Source organism: Pleurodeles waltl, chromosome 1_2, assembly GCF_031143425.1.
Source record: "Pleurodeles waltl isolate 20211129_DDA chromosome 1_2, aPleWal1.hap1.20221129, whole genome shotgun sequence".
NCBI classification, from domain to species: Eukaryota; Metazoa; Chordata; class Amphibia; order Caudata; family Salamandridae; genus Pleurodeles; species Pleurodeles waltl.
The window spans coordinates 788462075-788483487 of NC_090437.1; the positions used below are offsets into that span (position 1 = coordinate 788462075).

The following is a 21413-nucleotide window of genomic DNA, read 5'->3' on the forward strand; positions in this document are numbered from 1 at the left end:
AGCTACAATTTAAACAACACACATGCCTTTCTGTTCTTATGATCCTTTTTTTGAACAGCGATCAGCAGAAAAAATAACTTTAAGGTAATGTGTTTGTTTAGTTCATTCCAAAAAACAAAATTGCTCTGCATAGTTCTACCTTTTTAGTTAGATCTCTTTTTCAATATGATTTACAGAAAACAGATTCTGATATGTTTTGTAAGAAATCACTATATGATTCTGGTGTGTTTAAATTCATACTACAGATCCCCCTGTGTGTTTTTGCGTTGGCAGCAAATTTAATAGCTTGTACTCAAGAAAGAACAAGGATCTAAGAGGAGTGTGGGAAGTATGATAGTGTGACCAGATATTATAAGTGAGAAAGCACCTACTTGTGGATGTTAAAAGAATATTGCAAGTCCCCTCAGAGTTCCATGACATTTTAAAGAAGTGGGCCTTTATCCTTGCTCCTCCATATTTGGCATATATGGCAGGAAGTACTTTATCCCATACATTATATTCATGGATTTCAAAAATGAATTGCTACCTGACACTAGAATGATAATAATTGAAGTCTCAAAAAGTCATGACTTAGTGCAGACTTATATAGGGATCTAGCACTTTGTTTAGGTGGATGTATTTATAGTCTCTGAAAGGACTTTGTTGCAAAGCCTTAGTTTAGGTTAAAATATGGGTGTAGTGCAAGCATTCAGATGAAATATTCAAGCAAAACTGGGGCTGTTTTATGCAATGCCTATTACCACTAACCTAATACAAATCTTTAAAATGTGTTAATTTAGGGCCTGATTTACAGTTTGCCGGAGGGGTTCCTCCATCACAAACATGTGGGATATTCTGTCCGCTGTATTACAGGTTTCATAGGCTATAATGGAATTGTAATATGGCTGACTGGATATCCATCACATTTGTGACGGAGTAACACCCCCCGCCAAACTCTAAATCAGGCCCTTAGTGAGTTGCATAACTGTAACTACTATATCTGACATACATTACTCTTGATATCATACATGGCATCAATGGTGAAATGACAAATTACATCATTGATGAAACAATTGAAAATATTTATGTATATTCTTCATCAGTGTTATTTTCCCAATGCTAGGTATTTTTAACAGTATTCTCAATATATATGTTTTAGACAACTCCATTCCCATATGTTTCTCACAGTGAAGGTCTGTGGCTATTTGCCAAATGAAGGGCCATATTCATTTAAAGAAATACACAAGTATGGCTGGAGATCTAAACTACTGGCCTGAATGCACTTCTACATTCTTTTCATTTCACAAGCATTACCAGAATTATGTTTCGAAAGCTGCATCATAACCAGCTTTCCAGGACTACTACAGGGAATATCATGCAAAACATTACCCAGGCTCATATTCCTGCAGTCCAGAAATCTCCATAGTGTACAGTCCTTCCCATTTCAAATGTAGTTCACTATGCAAAAGCACATTTATATTTCCTCTACGGGGAAAACCTTTTTCTTCACACAAAAAGCACTGTTAGGAAAACATTTTTTCCCTTGAGGAAAGGTCATTCTACTATACCCCAAGGAAATCTGAAAGTAAGTATTTCCAAATCATGCCAAAGAACAGGGAGGACTTTATGACAATTTCTAGCATGCAAATGAGTCCGATTTAGGTGTGTCTATGCTTACAAATGTACATGTTTGTGGCTGTTCACTAACTATGCTTTGTAACACCCATTTCCTATCCCTTAGGTTGAATTTACTACTGCAAATTTCTCTGCACTACCTATGGTGTAATCTACACAAATACTTTTGTGAATAGGGTCTTTAGCATATAACCAACCAGTACAAGGGGAATGCCATGGTATTGTTCATCTTCAGTTCAATTAATCATGATCCGTGTATTACATTGACAGGATTAATCGTGTTTGATGAGATGAAAACAAGTGTTTATAAAAGTGTTACATTTTGAAGACTGCCCACAACTGTTTCTAAAATGTGGCCCCTGGTTTTTTGTTCTCATGCACTAAATGTCTCTTACTTTTGAAAAGGGTTCTCAATTTTGTCAAGGAGCTGGCTCATTGAGCTACCTGGTGGCAATTATACAGACAGTCTTTGCAGAAAAAGATTTTAGGTCACCCGTGCCTTCTTTTTCATCACCTAATAGGAAGGCACTGTGGATATTTCTGAAATGTCATTCTCTGTTTGGATTCCCTTTTTTCAGCTAAGGTATGTATTGGAGGTGATAGCTGAGAACATTGACCAATTTAAAATATAATTCATTAACCTCCTATGAATACAGAACATACTGAGTTTGTGGTCATTTCATAAAAGTGCATCATTGCACATTTTAAATGTATTGTTCCTTACCTTCTTTCTGTGCAAATATAAAACAGCTAAGTGTTTTGACAAGACAACGGCTTGTCATTTACATTAGGTCAATATAATATTAAAGTATGAAAAACTGTTTCCTTCCTCAATAAGCACAGATGACTTCACTCCAAACAGATTATAAAAGAAGGGGTACATTCTCTTTCTTGAAGCTATGCATGAAACTCAAATGAAGTTTAAATTGTCTCTTTAAGTACAATCAAGCAATACTGTATCTAGGTTGTTGTGACCAGTTTAGCCAGACTTGCATTCTGTTTTTAAGTCCCTAACTGCTGCTCCTTTCCTTCAAGTGTAGATGTTTGTTGCAATTTGTGTTTAAGCCTTCAAAACTGCTTTAATCAAACGTTAATGAAAATAATTGAGTCTCTAAGTCAAACATGTTGGGATTCTGGTGGCACTCCAGGTTAGCAAATTCCGTCACCGTTGTGAAAGAGTAACTCATCTGCCAATATCTAAATCGGGCCCAGAGCGTTTGTCTTTCTCACAATGATATCAACAAAACTTTTGCTGTGCTAACATAGCTGCTTCCCAATGATGAGGAAGAGACAAAGTTGTCAGAAAACATATTTTTGTATAATCTGGGCATAACACTGGACAATTGGAGGACTCAATCACTGCATATTAAAAGGTTAATCAACAAATGGTGTAGAACTGTGGTTACTGGCCTAGTTATCATATGTAAAACCTTGTTTACTGTCTCAAGCACATTGGGCCTGATTACAACTTTGGAGGAGGGGGTTAATCCGTCCCAAATGTGACAGACATCCCGCCCACCGTATTACGAGTTCCATAGGATATAATGGACTCGAAATACGGTGGGCGGGATACCCGTCATGTTTGGGACGGATTAACCCCCTCCGCCAAAGTTGTAATCAGGCCCACAGTGTAGATGACACACTGCTGTACTGTAAAATCTTGAATAAACAATTATCCAATTAAAAAAGTAAACACGGAAAAATAGAAACAGGTGACAATATTTTCATCTGAACATTTTTTGTTCCGATAACTGATTTAAAATAGTAATATTGTTACATCTGACAGACACTTTTGGCTCCAGAGATATATAGGGACAGATCTAACAAAAACTGGCATAGTGCAGTGTTGCATCAAAAATAGCAGTGCCGTGCTGCAACAGTTTTGAAATGCAGGGATGCACCATATTTACAAGAATACAGCATACCCCTTGTTGGACCTGGCTTTTTGACAGGGACATCCCCAAACTTTTTGCCTCCTTCCTCCTATTTTTTCTGACCTGTTGTCGTTGGCTTTTGACCTCTGGGCACTTTACCACTGCTAACCAGTGCTAAAGTGCATATGCTCTCTGGGTAAATTGTACTACTGATTGGTTTATCCATGATTGACTATTTAATTTACTTGTAAGTCCCTGGTAGAGTGCACTACATGTGCCTAGGGCAGGTAGATTAAATGCTACTAGTGGGCCTGCAGCACTGGTTGTGCCACCCACCTCAGTAGCCCCTTAACCCTGTCTCAGGCCTGCCATTGCAAGGCCTGTGTGTGCAGTTTCACTGCCACTTCGACTTGGCATTTAAAAGTACTTGCCAAGCCTAGAACTCCCCTTTTACTACATATAAGTCATCCCTAATGTGTGCCCTAGGTAACCCCTAGAGCAGGGTGCGGTGTAGGTAAAAGGCAGGACATGTACCTGTGTAGTTATATGTCCTGGTAGTGTAAAACTCCTAAATTCGTTTTTACACTACTGTGAGGCCTGCTCCTTTCATAGGCTAACATTGGGGCTGCCCTCATACACTGTTGAAGTGGCAGCTGCTGATCTGAAAGGAGCAGGAAGGTCATATTTAGTATGGCCAGAATGGTAATACAAAATCCTGCTGACTGGTGAAGTCGGATTTAATATTACTATTCTAGAAATGCCACTTTTAGAAAGTGAGCATTTCTTTGCACTAAAATCTTGTTGTGCCCTTCAATCCACGTCTGGCTAGGTTTAGTTGACAGCTCCTTGTGCATTCACTCAGACACACCCCAAACACAGGGTACTCAGCCTCACTTGCATACATCTGCATTTTGAATGGGTCTTCCTGGGCTGGGAGGGTGGAGGGCCTGCCCTCACACAAAGGACTGCCACACCCCCTACTGGGACTCTGGCAGACAGGATTGAGCTGAAAGGGAACTTGGTGCATTTCTTAGAGACTCTTTGAAGTCACCCCCACTTCAAAGGCACAACTTAGTATAAAACAGGGCCTCTGCCCTACCTCATCAGACACTTGCTGGAGAAGAAACCTGAACCAGAAACTACATCCTGCCAAGAAGCACTGCCTGGCTGCTCAAAGGACTCACCTGTCTGCTTTCTACAAAGGACTGCTGTCTTGCTGTTGCCCTGCTGCCTTGCTGAACTCTTGTCTGGCTGTGAAAGTGCTCTCCAAGGGCTTGGATAGAGCTTGTCTCCTGTTCCTTGAAGTCTCAGGACCAAAAAGACTTCTTCCTTTCACTTGGACGCTCCGTGCGCCGAAAATTTTGACGCACAGCTTGTTTCGCGGCGAGAAAAACGCCGCACACCGACGCTGATCGACACAACGCCCTCGGGACGATCGAGACTTCGACGCACAACCTCGCAAGGACAAAGCCGCCCGACTTTCCAGGAGAAATCGACGCAACGCCTACCGTGAGTGCGAAACTTTGATGCACGGCCTCGCAAGGACAACGCCGGCCGACTTCCAAGGAGAAATCGACGCGACGCCTGCCGTGAGACCAAAATTTCGACGCACGGCCTCGCAAGGACAACGCCGCCCGACTTCCAAGGAGAAATCGACGCGACGCCTACCGTGAGATCGAAACTTCGACGCGCAGCCCCGCAGAACGACGCGCAGCCGGAAAATAAGCAGGAGAATCCACGCACAGACCCGGGACATCTGGTAATCCCCACGATCCACAAAAAGAGACTGTCTGCGCGCCGGAAAACGACGCCCGACTTCCCCGCGTGGAAAAGAACGACGCAAGTCTGTGTGTGCTGAGAGGAAATCGACGCACACACCCCTTTTTCCACGCATCTCTTCTCCTGTGGCCCTCTGAGGAGATTTCCCACCAGAAACCAGGTACTCGGTGCTTGAAAGACACTTTATTGCTTTTTAAAGACTTAAAGACACTTAATATCACTTTTCAGTGATATCTTTACAAATTCATATTGCAACTTTGATCGTTTTGACCTGAAGATACCCAGATAAATATTATATAATTTTCTAAATACTGTGTGGTGTATTTTTGTGGTGTTATGCTATGGTGTTGTATGATTTATTGCACAAATGCTTTACACATTGCCTTCTAAGTTAAGCCTGACTGCTCGTGCCAAGCTACCGGAGGGTGAGCACAGGCTGATTTTGGATTGTGTGTGACTTACCCTGACTAGAGTGAGGGTTCTTGCTTGGACAGAGGGCAACCTAACTGCCAACCAAAAACCCCATTTCTAACACCCCTGCATTTCTCCCTGCACCAATGCCAAATTTAGCAGCCCGCGCCAATTGAGGCATCCCTGCACCATAGTGCAAGGGTGTCTGCCTAGAGGGGAATGATTGTTTATGTGCAGGAAGGTGTCCCCACATAGAAGTACCAAATCGTAACTTTTGAAAGATTGTCTTCCTGCACATAAACAACCATTCATGGCATTTTGCTCTTTCTATGTGTGCTCCAGAATGCAGCACACATGGAAAAAGCAAAAAACGGGGAGGAGTAAAAGTATTCCTCCTCGTTGTGCCATGCTAACCCCACCCGTCGAATGGTGTTAGTTTTTGGCACTGCCACAGATTTATGCCTTCTAGTAAATCTGTGGCAGCACCAATAACAATGGGTGTTGCTATGGAACACCCACAGCAACACCCATTGCACGCCCTTCTGATGCACAAAACTGCATTGAGGGGCCCACATTTGCAAGTCGGTGTTAAGCCACAAAAGGTGGCTTGCCGCCACCTTGTAAATGTAGTGCACCGCACAGTGCCACCAGAGAGTCACTAAAAGTGATGATCCGGTGATGCTAGGGCCTTGTAAATCTGGCCCGTAGTGTTCATTGGTTGTCTAGGAACACATGATACTCAGAGTCATCAATCAACCTGAAGATTATAATGAGTTTTCATTGTGTTCTGCCGTGCATCAATTCAAAATGTGAAATGTAATGAATGAAGAACAGCAATGCATTTTTTAAATATGTCTAAGAATCTGAGTTTAGCAGTAATGGTTATTGATACAATTTTGAATTTGGAGTTACCCAAAACATCATGTGATTCAGAGGACGTTTTACAAAACGTGTTCTTTTTTTTGTGCGCTGACCATTTGAAAGCCAAACAGGTGGACACATTCAATAGATAATTACAAATGTTCTATTATTCTGTCTTCCAGATCCACTTTCATTATGGGGCCAATACTGGCCCAACATCTGTGAGTAGAAAGGCTTCAAAATGCATCATGGAGAAAACATTAGAATTTCAGTCTTTCACAGGTAGTCAGTAACTGTGACTTTAAGACCTTTTTTTGGCCCTAGTCCACACCCATAAACCAACCAAATCCAAGCACTACTTAAAAGACACCTAAGTGTGTCTAGCGTGATGCAGTTTGCACAGATCCCATCATATTTTTTTAATGCCAATTCCACACTGCCGATAAACTTTGCTAAATAATGGATTTTCCTCAGATTCCTGAGAAAGACAATTCTGAAATATGTGGGTACTAACAAAATTCCTACTTCCCAGCATTCCTACACCTCTCCTGATAAAAATAATACCCCTCATGGGAAGGTGAAAGTTGTATTCATTGGAGTGGCTGGGTGTCCACCACAAGTAATAAGATCACTGTCTTGTTAGGTTCAGTCAAAGGTTTCAGTAATTTAAACCTGAACTCAAGCCCTGGTAGCTGTGTAAATGTATAAAGCATACAGAAGTATCAAAACAGTAAAAAAGTTGAAAACTCAGCACATTTGATAAGCAAAATGACAGTCAAACATAAAAAAGATCTAAGAAGGGGAGATGGAGATAAGATTGTTTTTAAGATTTAAATAAAAATAGGGCCAAGAAGTGAAAAGCTCCACTTTTGGTAAATTGTCTAGGGAGAAGGGGACGTAGGCGTGAATTGATGCTGACCAAGGTCAGTTCTTGGTTGGGTACAAGTAGATTTTCCCCACTAGGCCCAGGAATTTGGGAAGTTCAGAAAAGTTTATAATTCCCAATCTGAAAAGGGACTTTGTCGTTTTTCTTCTAAACTCCAATCCTGCGCCATATAACTGCTGGTGGGATAATTTTCGCAGTTGGGCTCCTTGAGACTATAGAGCTCCATAGCAAAAGGTTTTGAAAAATTCCACAAACTTCTTTTGGTGCCCAAAAAACAAATGAGAACATGTCCAAGGCTGCCAAGACCTCAGGTGGAGCACTGAAATACTCTCAGAGTGTCAGACAGTGGGCAATAGCAAAGTCCAATCCAGGTCCAGTTTACACACTGGAATGTCTTCTTCAGCTTTTTCTATGTTCCTGCAGGATCATCCTTATGATCCATGGAGATCTTTCAGCCCTTGGATTTCAAGTGGAAGGGGGTCCAACCTTCTGAGGTCCTTCTCACATCTCAAAGACAACTGGTGTGCCTTTGTAAGTCCAGCAGTGTTAAGAAGAGGTCCCTTGAGGTGTCACATCTATGCTTGGCACAGCTAGTGGGTGGAGGTGGCTCATGGTTTATCCCCATCCAAAGGCAAAGGTTCCTGGGGTCAAACCTACCCCTTTTTTCAGTAGTTCCTTTTTTTACTACTGCAACCAGGCCCAAATACCATATGTCAGGGCATTTTCAAAAGGGCAAAAGTCTCCTGCACACTAAACATGGGCTCTAATGGTGTGTGTGTGTGTGTATGATTGTAATAGGAAAATCACTAGTATCCTCCCTCATCTAACACTACAATGCATTTTGAAGCAGGCACTGTAAACACAACAAACCCAGAGACAGAAGTCTGCTAGGTCCAAAGCACAGTCCTTCTGCATCCAGACAGGGAATACACAAGAATATTTGTGAAGTCTTTTCTTTCACTTTTAAGTACCCCTCAAGTGTTACGTGTGGCTCAATGGTCTTGTCAAGCAGGATTGACAATGTAGTGTCAACAGGATGCCCAATATTATTGTTTTCGATTCTGCATATTCAAAAAATGATAAAAAAATATAAACTGTTTGATTTCTGGTTACACCTGTCCTTACAAGATTTGCTGCAAGTCCTCAGAGTATAATCACCTTAAAGACTACTCTTGTTCAGGATTTGTAGCAGCCAAAAAAGAGAAAGCAACTTTGTTCAACTGGAGAGCCAGCAAAAGAGTGTTAAAGATAAAATGGTCAAAATTACAGCTTGTGTTTAAATTTTTAAATAAATAATCTTACGGGGGCTTGGAGCCACAAGAATGTGGACACATGATCTGCATCTGTCTGGGCTGTGGGGATATTTGTAGAACACTGCTGGCTGTGTGGGGACACTGCATGATGGCCCCTGATGCAACTTGACCTGAAAGAGCGGCCCGAATCACACTGCTGAGACCAGATGCAGCCTTGGTGAAGTGAAGCTGCCCTCCCACGAGCGGCGGTAGACAACAGCAGGGCCAGTCTGGGTCACTGCCTGGGGTGTTGAGCAGCTAGTGGAGGTGGCCACAGTGCCAGTAGGGGATCAGACTGCTGGGTGACCTGGAGTCTGTTGTGGGCCGATGTTGGGGCTCTCACAATTATAAATTGCATACATGCAGTGGCATGTGGCTGTCTGGGGAGAGGAGCCATGATGGCAGTTTAGCCATGATAGCCGTTTGAGGCCTGACTCTGCCTGTGACTACATGAGAGCAGCAACTCTACAGTGAGACCACAATTGTGGGAATATTGGAGCCCCCTACATTAAGACAATGTTAAGGCCAGTTACTGCATGTGGGGACACAGTAAAGAGAGTGTGATTGCTGTGGGGGCCTGGTCGCTTCTCCTGACCACTCTGCAATGATTTTTTCAAGTGCCACCATACCCTCCTTCATGCAGGGTTACTGGCAATGGGTATTCAACTTGGGGGACCTACGCTCCATGGGCTGGAGCCACAAGGGTGCTGTTTATTGCAGATAGAAGCCACCTGAGCATGCTGCTTGCAGAGTTAGGAGGGCTGTTCGTGCCTCTCTGGGGAGCTTTTACTAGATGTTGGGTTATCGGGGGAATGGCAGGCCCTGATTCTTTTGCTAGTATTGATTCCTTTCCATTTATTAAATAGCACCATCCCAGTGGACCCAGTGGACTACTACCTATTTAGGTGTGCCAGTATCTCAAGGTGAGCTTGTTAAGACTGATCAGGTGGGGACCTCTCACACCTACAGGGGTTACCTCTTCACCCTGGCAGCTCTGTTTCTGCATGTGGAGAGCCCTGAGAGTGTCTTGCCTTGTCCGGGTTGGGGAGTGCTGCAGTCCATTTTGACTGCTCATGCTTACCGTGCCTATGGGGCACAAGGAAATGGTGGGTCCTCACGCATTTGACCTCCTGGGCCTCTGAGGCCTCAACATTTGACTACACCATAAAGTAGCAGAGACCCTGTGGAATGAGGAGACATGGAGCGAGTGGAGCCCCTCTGCCAGTGGTGCTGCCTGGTGAAGGCCTCACCACAAATCAGGGAATCCATCCTGCTTGAAAGGTGACTACTATTACATTCTACCCTGGACCCAATGGATGTAAAGCTGGATGGGATCCTTGCCGCCATTTCTGAGACTAGGTCCAACCTGATTGGGAGGGTGGATGCAGTGGTGGTGGAGATGGGCCTTCTTCAAGATGACCACCGAAAACTATCTGGTAGAGTCATCCATGCAGGCTCTCCAAACGGCTGCAAAAATCTTACCAGTTAACTTATTTATATGATCCACTTCTTGGAGGGCAGAGTGGAGGATGAAGAGGGGAAATAGAAATACCTCTGCATGGTTGGATTCCTGGAGGAGGTGGAGGTGACAGACCCTAAGGATTTTCTTTGAGACCTGGCTATCTGCCACAGTGGTCCTGGAGGGGCTAACTCCCTACTTCGCTGTCGAACATTTGCACAGGGTTCCTGTGAAACAGCGGTGCCTGTGAAATAGCCGCTGCCTGGTGTCCCCTCAAGATTGGTGGTGGGTTGCTCCCAAACTTCAGGACAAGGACACATCACTTCAGGTAGTTAGACCCACCTGACTGCTCACCTTTGACAATGCAATTATACTCCTGTTTTGGGACTACACTCTGTTGGTACAGCAGCCAAGCGCTAACATTTTGGACATAATTGAAAATAACAGGATGCAGGCCTCACATAGTCCTCACTCTTTCCCGGCAAGTTTAAGCTGATTGTGCACTACAAAGCATACTTCTTCACAGAGCCGGTGGGCATCTGGGACTGAGTGGAACAGCGATGATATGAATTGCCAGAGCTGGAATCTACTGCTGGCATTGGACCATCGCTGCCATCCTGGAATAAATGCAAAAGGAACAAACTAAGAAAGAGACTGAAACAAATTACCAATGCTCCAATGCCAACAAAGGCGCAGCAGGAAGAATTGCAGGCTCTGGCTACTGTGGCTGGAATATGCGCCAGGGATGAGACATTGGCACAATGAACCTGCAGAGGCATTGTCAGAGGGGAATTGGACTCAACGTGATCTAGCATGGCCTCACTACTCCTGCCTAAGGAGACACCACAGACCGCAGATTACATTGCCTTACCATAGCTTAGGACTCTGCTTCATGGCACCCCCACTCCCCCCGTTTACCACCTGTGTTGAAGATTTCCTTGGGGCCCTGCCCCCTCTGCCCAGCATAAACCCTCATTAAAACTGTCAGCCCCTCCTGGGGCACCTGGGGTGGTAATGAACTATGGCTATCAGCCGACCATTGCCTGTCTAGATGTTATTGTTCCACTTTAATAATTCTCACCATTGGGTCTCCCCTCAAGCTTGGAAACCCTGGCAGACTATCACTAAGATACAATTGCACTGCTGTGCCACGGTCCCCCACTCCACTGGATGGGGGTGGTTTTGTGGTGCTTTCCTGTAGTACATGAGGGATGTACTTTCTCAGGACTCAGAGTTAACTATTTGCATAGCAAGATGTCACTCTGCTGCCCTGGGGTAGGCAGTCAGTTTTTCTGTTTTGTTGGGAGAGATCTGGCAGTTTGATCTGCCCACTGCTGGGGCCCTTCCAGTTGCTGCTTCCCCACCACCACACCCTCACTAACTGGAATATGTCATTTCTAAGCAGGAACATCTTGAGTATGGGCACTGCAAAGAAACGTCACTCCTTCTACCAATACATTGAAAGGCAGGGGCCCACATCGTGTTCTTAGAAGAAACACACATAGCAAGTGGGACAAACTCAATCTACAGAGGCAGTGAGGGGGTAGATGCTTTGGTACAATATAGTCAGGTTTTGGGAGGAGGGCACTTATTGGGATATCACCTCTGGTTCCCTTTGCAAAAAATACTGATGGAAATTGACCCAGAGAGAAGATATATATTTGTAGAGGGGTGACTAGAGGGTACAGCTGTATTACTTGGGAGTTTGTACATGCCAAATACTGTGCAGGTGCAAATTCTGATCCATATGTCATCATACTGACTAGATGGACCCTTTTACCATGTATTTTGGGAGGGGATTTAAACTGCGTATTGCATCCTGAGTTAGCTAGATTACACCTGCCTCTTCCTCCTTCGACTGCTGAGCTCACTGAGGCATATCCGTCACAGTGGATCGTGCATTGGTCCCTAATTGACACAACTTGCATATCCCGCTTGATCAGTTCTTCATAACTTGCATATCCCGCTTGATTGGTTCTTCTGCCACTTGACCATCCATATGCAAGTGACGGCAGCAGAATACCTTTGGAAAACACTCTCCAACCATTGTACACTCTTGCTGTACACTAAGTGAGGAGATCCCTTGGCACCCTGTGCCCACCTGGTGCTTGCAACCCACAGCCCTGGAGGACGTGGTCTTCTAGGAAACAACTTGCTCAACATTAGTTAACTACATAGCGTAAAATAGCAGGATTGCCTCAACGAAGGCTTATAGAATTGGATGCCCTCAAAATTATGGTATAAGGCCCTTGTATGCATGTGATCATAGGAACATGGAGAGAGGTTTGCCATGAGCTTGTCTGAGTAGAAGCCTTCTTGGATAATCTCAAGAAGGTAGCACCGGCCAGGGATGCTGCTCGTGAGGACTTGGTTTGGGCTCAGGACTGTCACACCCACCTCTATAAATCCTTCTGAAGTATTAACTACAAGGCATACCAGGGAAGACACCATGCAAAGGGGGAAAAAACAGGTCATCTATTGGCATGGCTCTGGCAGAGTGTCACCAGTACAGAGTTGACTACCACTATCCACCTGTTTCTGATGGTAATCGTGCATGGCCGGGGGATAATACATGAGGCTTTCTGGGTGCATTATTGGGCCCTGTCTAACCCAGTACCTGTACAATGACAATCTACTATCTGTAATTTCTCAGATGCCATCATGTTATCATTGATCCTGCCAGAGGTAATGGAAGTACTGAGTAGTCCTTTTATGGTGCAGGAGGTCTACAGTGCCATTCATGACTTACCCACCTGTAAAACATCAAGGGTGGATGGCCTACCAATTGAATTTTACAAAAAGTATGAAACTCTATTGGCTTCCAAACTAGTCAAGGTGTATACTGCCTCCCTTGAGGAGGGTAGTCTGCCCCCGTCTATGATGGATGTGCTGTTGGTGTCCCTCCTGAAGCTGGGGACAGACTCGTTGGAGGTTTCCTCCTAGAGACCTCTTGCTCTGATGGGAAGTGATTAAAAAAATTTAGAAATTGCCCTCAACACGACTAATGGGATCTATGCTGGTTTTTGTCCATCCAGGCAGATTCGCAATCCAAAACCTTTGCAGGCTTTACAAATTGTTACAGGAGGCTCTGCGGTGAGCTTGGTGTTGAACCTAGAGAAGGCCTTTGACACCCTAGCCTGGGAGTATATGTTTGTGGAACTACTATACATGGGCACATGGGGCAGATTGTTTACCAATTTTTCAAAATAATATATGTGACTCCGGTGGTAGGGCTCGAATTGGTCAATGTTTTTCTGAGCCTTACCTGTGGGTTGGGGCACATGACAGGGCTGTCTCCTCACCCCACTGCTTTTCACACTGACAATGCAGCCTCTTGCATTTGCACTTCGACAATCTTGTCAAGACTGGGACATAACTAATGATGTTTAACTGTATGTGGATGATGTACTACTGTACATTAAGGATATCAGCAGTGGTATAGGAGATGTCATGCACATCCTGGAAGAATTTAAGATTGCCTCGGGATTGGGAGTGAACTGGCTAAAAACCTGTTTATTCCATCTGTCCACTGAGTCATTTAGCAATTGGCGAGCAGGTTGTTTGATGGGAGCCTCATACTTTCCATTACCTGGGTATAAATGTGTACCACATGCCTCAGGGAATATTGGAGGGTAATCTCAGGAAAAGAATCTCCTCCTTATGACCTCAGATAACCTTTTGGTGCTGACTCACTCTGACAATTTGACCCGGGTTGCACTCTAAAAAATAGTCATGCTGCTGCAACTCCCTATATTATTTTACTATTGTGCTGAACGATGTCCCCTGTAACACTTTTAAGACATTGAATAAAAATCTGGGAGACCAGGTATGGAATGGAAAGAGGTGTAGAGTGGCACTGACGAGGATGCAGCTGCTGACAGATCATGGAGGGCTGGGTGTCCCATGTTTGAACACTACTACTTAGAGACGCAACTGCAATGGCCAACCTGCTGGCTGGCTGGTCGTCATTTATCGGAGTTAGGCTTTGGAAACAGAGCACGTGCCATTCAGGATAGTACAAGAACTGATCCTTCTCAAAGCTGTGCTGCCTGTGGCCTCAAACACATTTGTTAGAATAGCATATGAGTGTCACAGCAGGACATAGAGGGTTATGCCTGACATGCGGTGTTATGCGTTGGAGATTCCACTGAGCTCCTTCCGTACATTTTGTTTGAGCCGAGATGGGGAAAGATTGACACTCAGGGGAGCAATAGGGATAGACACACTGGGTGCTTTGCTTTGTGATGGAGCCTTGATCCCTTTGTGGGGAAATATTGACACTCAGGGGAGCAGTAGGTATAGACACACTGGATGCTTTGCTTTGTGATGGAGCCTTGATCCCTTTCGAACTCCTGGAGGAGCAAACTAGTCTTCCAGTGGGATATTTTTGGCAAGGAGATGGATTGTGTTCTCACTAGAGCAATTATGGGGATTTACTACTACAGAACCTGCAACACACCCCCTCATACAAGTTCTCTACATCATGGGCAATGGGAGGAGACTGTTTAGTCGGCTCACTAAAGCCATGCCCATGATCTTATTGATGCTTTATGACTGGCCTGGTAGGCCTCGAATTCCCCTGGGGTGCAGTACTGGTGAAGGGTGTCCATCCAATGTAGGCCAGTGGAGACAGCTGTGTTGCACCACAAAGAAATACAGGGCCTATGTCAGCACCCCATAACAGTGCAGTGGGATGCTCTGCTCACTGTGATTCAAAGCCCTCCTGAGGATAGTGAGGGGTCAACCTGAGTGGGTGCGCCAAGAATCAACTTGCCATACACTCCTGAGTGCTGGCACTTCCCCCTCAGGTGGAACGCTCCTCCCCCTCTCCCACCTGTGCCAAAGGATGGTCACAGTTGAGACGGCATGCACTGCTCATGCTAATACTCTCAGTAGGTGTTAAGGCTCATATTTGGGTTTTTTTCAACTTGCCAGTTATATATATATCTAGGCTTTTATTTAATTCGTCTGCTCTGTATAAAGATTCGAATTGCAATGAATAACGTGATTCGTCCATGTATACTGAGGGGCTATATGGCTGCTGGTAATATATGGTACAAAATGTGATAAAGATGGTTTTAAAATGTGTCCTATTTTAATCAGTGCCACTCAAAAATTACCTTGAAGCGTAGGGGCACCATTATGAAAATGTGATCTGGAACACAACTACATTGAGCCATGTACATTTTACCTTTATGATAACAATTCTCGTGCCCAAGAGAGAGACGACGGACAGTATGCTAATGGTTTCTAAAGCAACGAGATTTATGACTAAATTGTACTAGTGATGAAGGTTGACAATCGGCTCAGGAAAGAACTTCCTGCACTCACACTGCCAAGGACGCCCTCAATGACACTTTTTGCTTCTTTCAAATGCAGACTCTTTATCCTGTATAAAAAAAAACATTTTTTTTATGAAAGCTGATGGGTCTTCTTTGAAATGGCAAGGTTTATGAGCAAAGTAATTACAAAGCACTGCAATTGCTGAAGCACACGTAGCACAGACTGTTCAGCACAGCGCTTTTTTTGTAGAAAGTATAAAACTCTAAGACAATACAATGTACCTCTAAACATTTATATGGGAATATAAAGGAGTGACATAGTTTTACGAAGTACTTTTTTTAATCATTCCTATTAACTCCAGGCACATGTATAGGATTTGGGTTCTACCGAACATTAAAAAAGACATTATCAAACATGAATACAGTTCAACTTTAGCAGAATACTATAGCATAAAGCAGACTCATTACTGCATGAGGTGCAATTTAGGATCTGGTTGTTGTATTGTAAAATAATGATTACTATCATGACCTTATACTTGGTTGATGAAGTCTATAAAAGTAAAATTGAACGGAACCTTCCATCTGTCCATTGTGCCTTCTGTACGGAATTCCCCAGGTTTCTAAATCAATGAGGATGAAGGCCTGATACGAGTTTGGTGGGCGGCAGAGGCTGCCTTCCAAACTCGAACCACCATCAGGCCACCTGTGTGGCCTAAACACTGCCAGCCCTAGTAGGAGTACATCGCAGTGCCAGCGGGCGGAAACAGTGAACAGGGCCTTAATATCGATTACGAGCCGGAGTCAAAGTGGAAGTGCGGTGGGTGCAGGAGCACTCGTTGCGCTTTCCACTGCCCGTAATTGCGGGCAGCGGAAAGCATGACGGGGCTGTCCATGGGGGCCCAGGCCAAGTGCATGGGCAGAGCAGGGGCCCCCATGGGGTCCACGGCACCCCCTTTCTGCCATCCTTTGCATGGTGGAGCTACCGCCATGCAAAGGCTGGCGGAAAGGGGACTCGTAATCCCCAAGGCAGTGCTGAAAGCAGTGCTGCCATTGAGGATTACAACCACCAAGACCGCCAGGCTGTTGCCTGCCAGCAACCTTGTGGTGCCAGCGGTACTTTGGCAGCGGTCCAACCGCAATCATGAACCTGGCGGTCTGGTGACCGTTAGGGTCCTAATTATGCCCAAAGTCCTCATTGCATGATAGAACTAGTTTGTCAGAAATAAATCAGCCATGGAGCATTTTACAGGCCCCTGCAGTTTTACAGTCCCCTGCAACCTCTGCAGTGTATGCTCTCTCCCTCAACTCCTGAGGGGTCCCTCAACCCTTCATGGGGACCCCATTTAGCCTAGGATCAATTAATATCCCTGAGAATTTGGCACCTCTTCAAATTCTGCAGGGTGGGGGAGCATCATTTTGCAGTACATCATCGGTCATGCTTTGTGATTTCTCCACTCATCTACTCATTATGATTGTCCAGATTTTGATTTGTCTGCGACCCTGGACTGCAAGTGACTTAAATGAAGGCGATTTTGCAGTTCAACCCTCCCAGAAACAGGGTTTTGGTATTCACTCCCTTCTGGCAGAGAATGTGGCATCAAAGCCTGACTGGGTAGTACTGCTTTGTCTTTATTGTGCGGTGCACAAACAGGCTCTCAGTCGAAGACCATAAAAAGTCTAGAATTACTGTGAAGGCTATTTCATTAAAAAGTACAGGGCTCCTTCATTTCTTCTCTCTTCTTGTAAAGCAGTTTGAAGTCTAGTTGAATCAGAGAAGAAATTGCATTATCTGTTAACTATGGGCCCAATGTACGACCAATTTGGGACTCGCAAATCGGTAGCAATCGGGTTTGCGAATACAAAATTGGGCATATACGAAATTGCAATTCAACTGTTTTGGGAGTCACAAAAAAGCAGCCAGAAAATGCGATTCGCATTTAATGAGTCGCTAAATGCGAACAAAGAAAAGCATGTACAAATGAGCCGCAGTTTGCAAGTATTCGTAAAATTGCCCATTTGCACTTGCAATTTACCACCAATCCAAAATAGGTGTTATCTTGAACCAATCAACAAAAACAGAGCCCAGGTTGTATAAGGGACCACCCACAATGGCTGCCCTGTATCTCATGGTGACGAGGAGATGAATACTGACTGACCAGCAGAGGAGGCAGAGACAAGAAAGAACCATCAGGGTCAGGCTGACTCTGTTAGAGAAGACAGAGGAGGAGATATATGAGCAGTACAAGCTGAGTAGCAATGTGATGCTTGACCTAATTGCCACCCTGAAACCACAGCTGGAGAGCCCAACACAGCGCAGCAATGCAGTCCCTACCCATGTCCAGGTCCTGTTCCCCCTCTTCCTATTGGGCAGTGGTAGCTACCAGCATGTCATAGCATTGGCTGGAAGAGTATCATAGAGTGGGCTGTCAAGATTCTTCAACAACTTCCTAAATGCCATGCTCCTGCACCCACACCAGCACATCTGCATGACCAGGGACAACCTGGAAATGCAGCATTGACAAAACACAATTCTACCAGATAGTGGCATTCCCACAGGTCATCAGCTACATAGACAGGACACATGTGCCCATATGTCCCCCATCCCGTCTAGAATACATATTTCAGAACTGCAAGAGCACACATTCCATGAACATGCAAGTTGTGTGTAATGGTCAGTACATCATCACAAACCTTGTAGCTGAATACCCAGGGAGTATGCATGACTCATATCAGTTCAGATACAGTGGCTTATACCAGCGACTAGCAAGGGATGACTTTGATAAAGGACTCATATTAGGCAATTGAATGGATGTGTACATAAATGTGCAGTTGTACATAAGTGAGCATTTATGTTGTATGACCCACATAAGTTTTTGCACAGGTGACAGTGCATATGCCCTGTGTCCTTGGATCACAACAACCTACTTGACTCCCAACACTCCCCAGGAAAGGCAGTACAACATGGCACATAGGTGCACAAGGACTGTGATAGAACGTACATTTGTCCTCCTGGAGTCCCACTTCAGGTGTCTACACAAAATTGGGGGAGCCTTGAAGTATAAACCTGAAACAAAATGCAAGATAGTGGAAACCTGTGCAATATTGCACAACATAGCATGCAGGTGTGATTTACAATAGATGTTTCAGAATCGGATCCTGGTTATGATGACCCCACTCCACCTGGACAACATCTATTCGAGGGAAGCAGAGCAATAGATGGGAGAAAGTGCAGGGCCCATATTGCAAGGCATTATTTTTCTTATTTTTTACATTGCTTAAGCCAAACTACAATTACAGCAGCATGACTTACCTCTTTTCGAGCTTGTGACTGTACTTGAGGACTTGCCAGAGGAGCAAGGGCATCGCCCTTCACATTTCACTGTAATCTGTTTTCCCAAGACACATGCTTGGTAATCAAGCTTGCACTGAAATTGGAAAAATAGTAGAAATAAATTACTCAAATGCCTGCTTTTCAAAAGTAATTCAACGAGGCGTCTTAATGAACAAAAATATGATAAGATTTGTACATAAAGCACTTATGGTTAGAATATATAATATGCACAGCATTCAGAAGCATCACATAACATGTTGCTGTGTTATGATGGCTACACCCAAAGCATCATCGTCCTTTTTGTATACAATGTATATTGGTATTGCAGAAGGATTGGCTGTTATGCATCTGCCCTGTGAACACTGCCGCACATCGACATACACACAAGTTGACTGAGTGAGAGAAAGTATAGCACTGTGAATTAGTAGACCACTGTGTTGAGAGCTATATGGGCGGATAGTTGGACACACAAACACACAACAGAGCATTGCCCGTGAACACAGATAAATGCTTGACCAGCACATGGCAACATTGCGCGGTTTGACGAGCCAAAGGTGGCATACATCGCCCTGTCAGACTGTTTTTCTAGTCTTTGCTGTCACAGGGACAACAATGCACTAAAAAAGGAAGAAGTACTGCTGTTTGCAACTAACTAGATTCCTAGTGACTTACAGCCTGATTTAGAATTTGGGGGAGGGGTTACTCCGTTACAACGGTGATGGATATCTCATCTGCCGAAATGTAAGTCCCATTATAGCCTACGGGATTTAGATTTCCGCGGCCAGGAAATACGTCACTGTTGTGACGGAGTAACTCCTCTGCCAAACTGTAAATTATGCCCTTAGACTGCAATGGAAAGTTGATATTTCAAGCTCCCATGACTCTCCAGGCTAATGTGCTTGAACATTCAACGTTTAGCTCAAAGATGTATGCATGTTTAAGCCTAGTTCTACTAGAAAACTGTTATCAAAATTGCAAAAAAGATATGAATGCTCAGGAAAAACTGTATGGTTTTGCAAAGACGGAACACCTTAACATCTCATTATGTAAATATACTATACAGAAGAAGTGAAAGTAAAATAGCAGTATAGAATAAAAAGGTAATGCAACAACAATAAAGTGAGAAAAGCAGTGCCTCTGCTTTTAAACCATACTTACCTAATCTGATTATTAGAATGGCCAATTAAGTGCTTGCAACATCCTAATAGACACAGTGGCTACAAGATCAAATACCCCTTGGTAAATGGGGGATTGCAATTCAGTTGAAACTGTTTACAAACCTTACAAATGTATTTGCTCACAATAATAATTATAATGTCGCAGAAAAGGAGTTTACAAAGAGAAGCACAGTGCCTGTTGGACTTCGCCCTCTTTGCAGGGTCACCCCCAAAATGTTTCTCTTCACCCCTCCGATTTTTTAATTCATTTTTGTTGGTATGCAGACTCAGTGCACCTTACCACTGCTAACCAGTGCTAAAGTGCTTGTGCTCACTCCCTACAACGTGGTAAAATGAGGTTACATCTGTTTGGCTCATTCTCTAGTAAAGTAGTGCTACATGAACCCAGGGCCTTTAACTAAAAGCTACTAGTGGGCCTGAAGCACTTTTTGCACCACCCATTTAAGTAGCCCTTTCAAACAAGTCTCAGGCCTGCCATTGTTGCTTGTGTGCAGTTTTAAACTTCCAGTTACAAATGTCAAAATAAACTTTTTGCAAAATGCAAATTTTCCTTTTTAATTCATATTGGTCACCCCTGTGTTAGGCCCTAAACAGCCCATAAGACAGGGTGCATTATATTTAAAAGGTAGAACATACGTTTTTAAGTTTTGCATGTCCTGGTAGTAAAACGCTTCCCAATTCGTTTTTCACTAATGTGAGGCATCTTCCAAAGGATAACATCATCTGACCATCACAATATTGGGCTCATCACTCCCTCGCCAATCATAGAAGGGGGAAAATCCTTCGGTTTCTAGTGCCAAACAGAAGTCACTGTGGCCCCCACCTTCATCATGTTCAGTGCTTATATTAAAAATAAAACTTTACATTTTGTTAAGCAGTGCAGGCTCAGGGGAAGCTGCAGGTATTAGGCGCTTGGGGAGGCCATGCCTACATTGAGCCTTGTCACACCACACACTAGTATTGAATACAAATTTATAGTACGTAAAAAGATTGAGATATTAAAGTTTAGCAAATAAAAGTGTTTTTTGTTTTCCATAAGGCAATGAAGGATTAACGATTTTCTCCACAGAAAAACTAAGATTATTAGAACTTTATTTTACCACTTTTATGATTGTGCCACAATTTTGACTCACTTGTTTCCAATACCAGGGCAATGACCACGTGATCACCCTTTTTCAAAGCATTTTGAAATCAATTGTCTTTTTAAGAGACATTTGGTCAACAAGTTCTGGACTTCCTGCATGGACGTCAATTCACCAAAATGCCTGGGGCAGCGGAAGTGACATCACACGCCCTTTGACCTCCACTTTAACTCACTCACACACTTACAAATACACACAAATTCACACTTTGACACACACACTCTCACATAAACACACACTCACCCGCTAGCAAACACACAACATACATTTAAAAACATTTGCACTTAGCTCAGCTGCCATAGAA

The 21413-nt window shown here is 43.9% G+C and overlaps 1 protein-coding gene across 1 annotated transcript in view; it reads right to left on the reverse strand.

Annotated features, from left to right (window-relative positions):
- Window positions 1-21413, reverse strand: part of SPOCK3 (SPARC (osteonectin), cwcv and kazal like domains proteoglycan 3) — a 1200438-nt gene that overhangs the window by 337531 nt on the left and 841494 nt on the right. The window contains exon 5 of the mRNA XM_069243980.1: window positions 18769-18883. Within this exon, the coding sequence (XP_069100081.1) occupies window positions 18769-18883 (115 nt within the window). The remainder of the gene's footprint in view (window positions 1-18768; window positions 18884-21413) is intronic.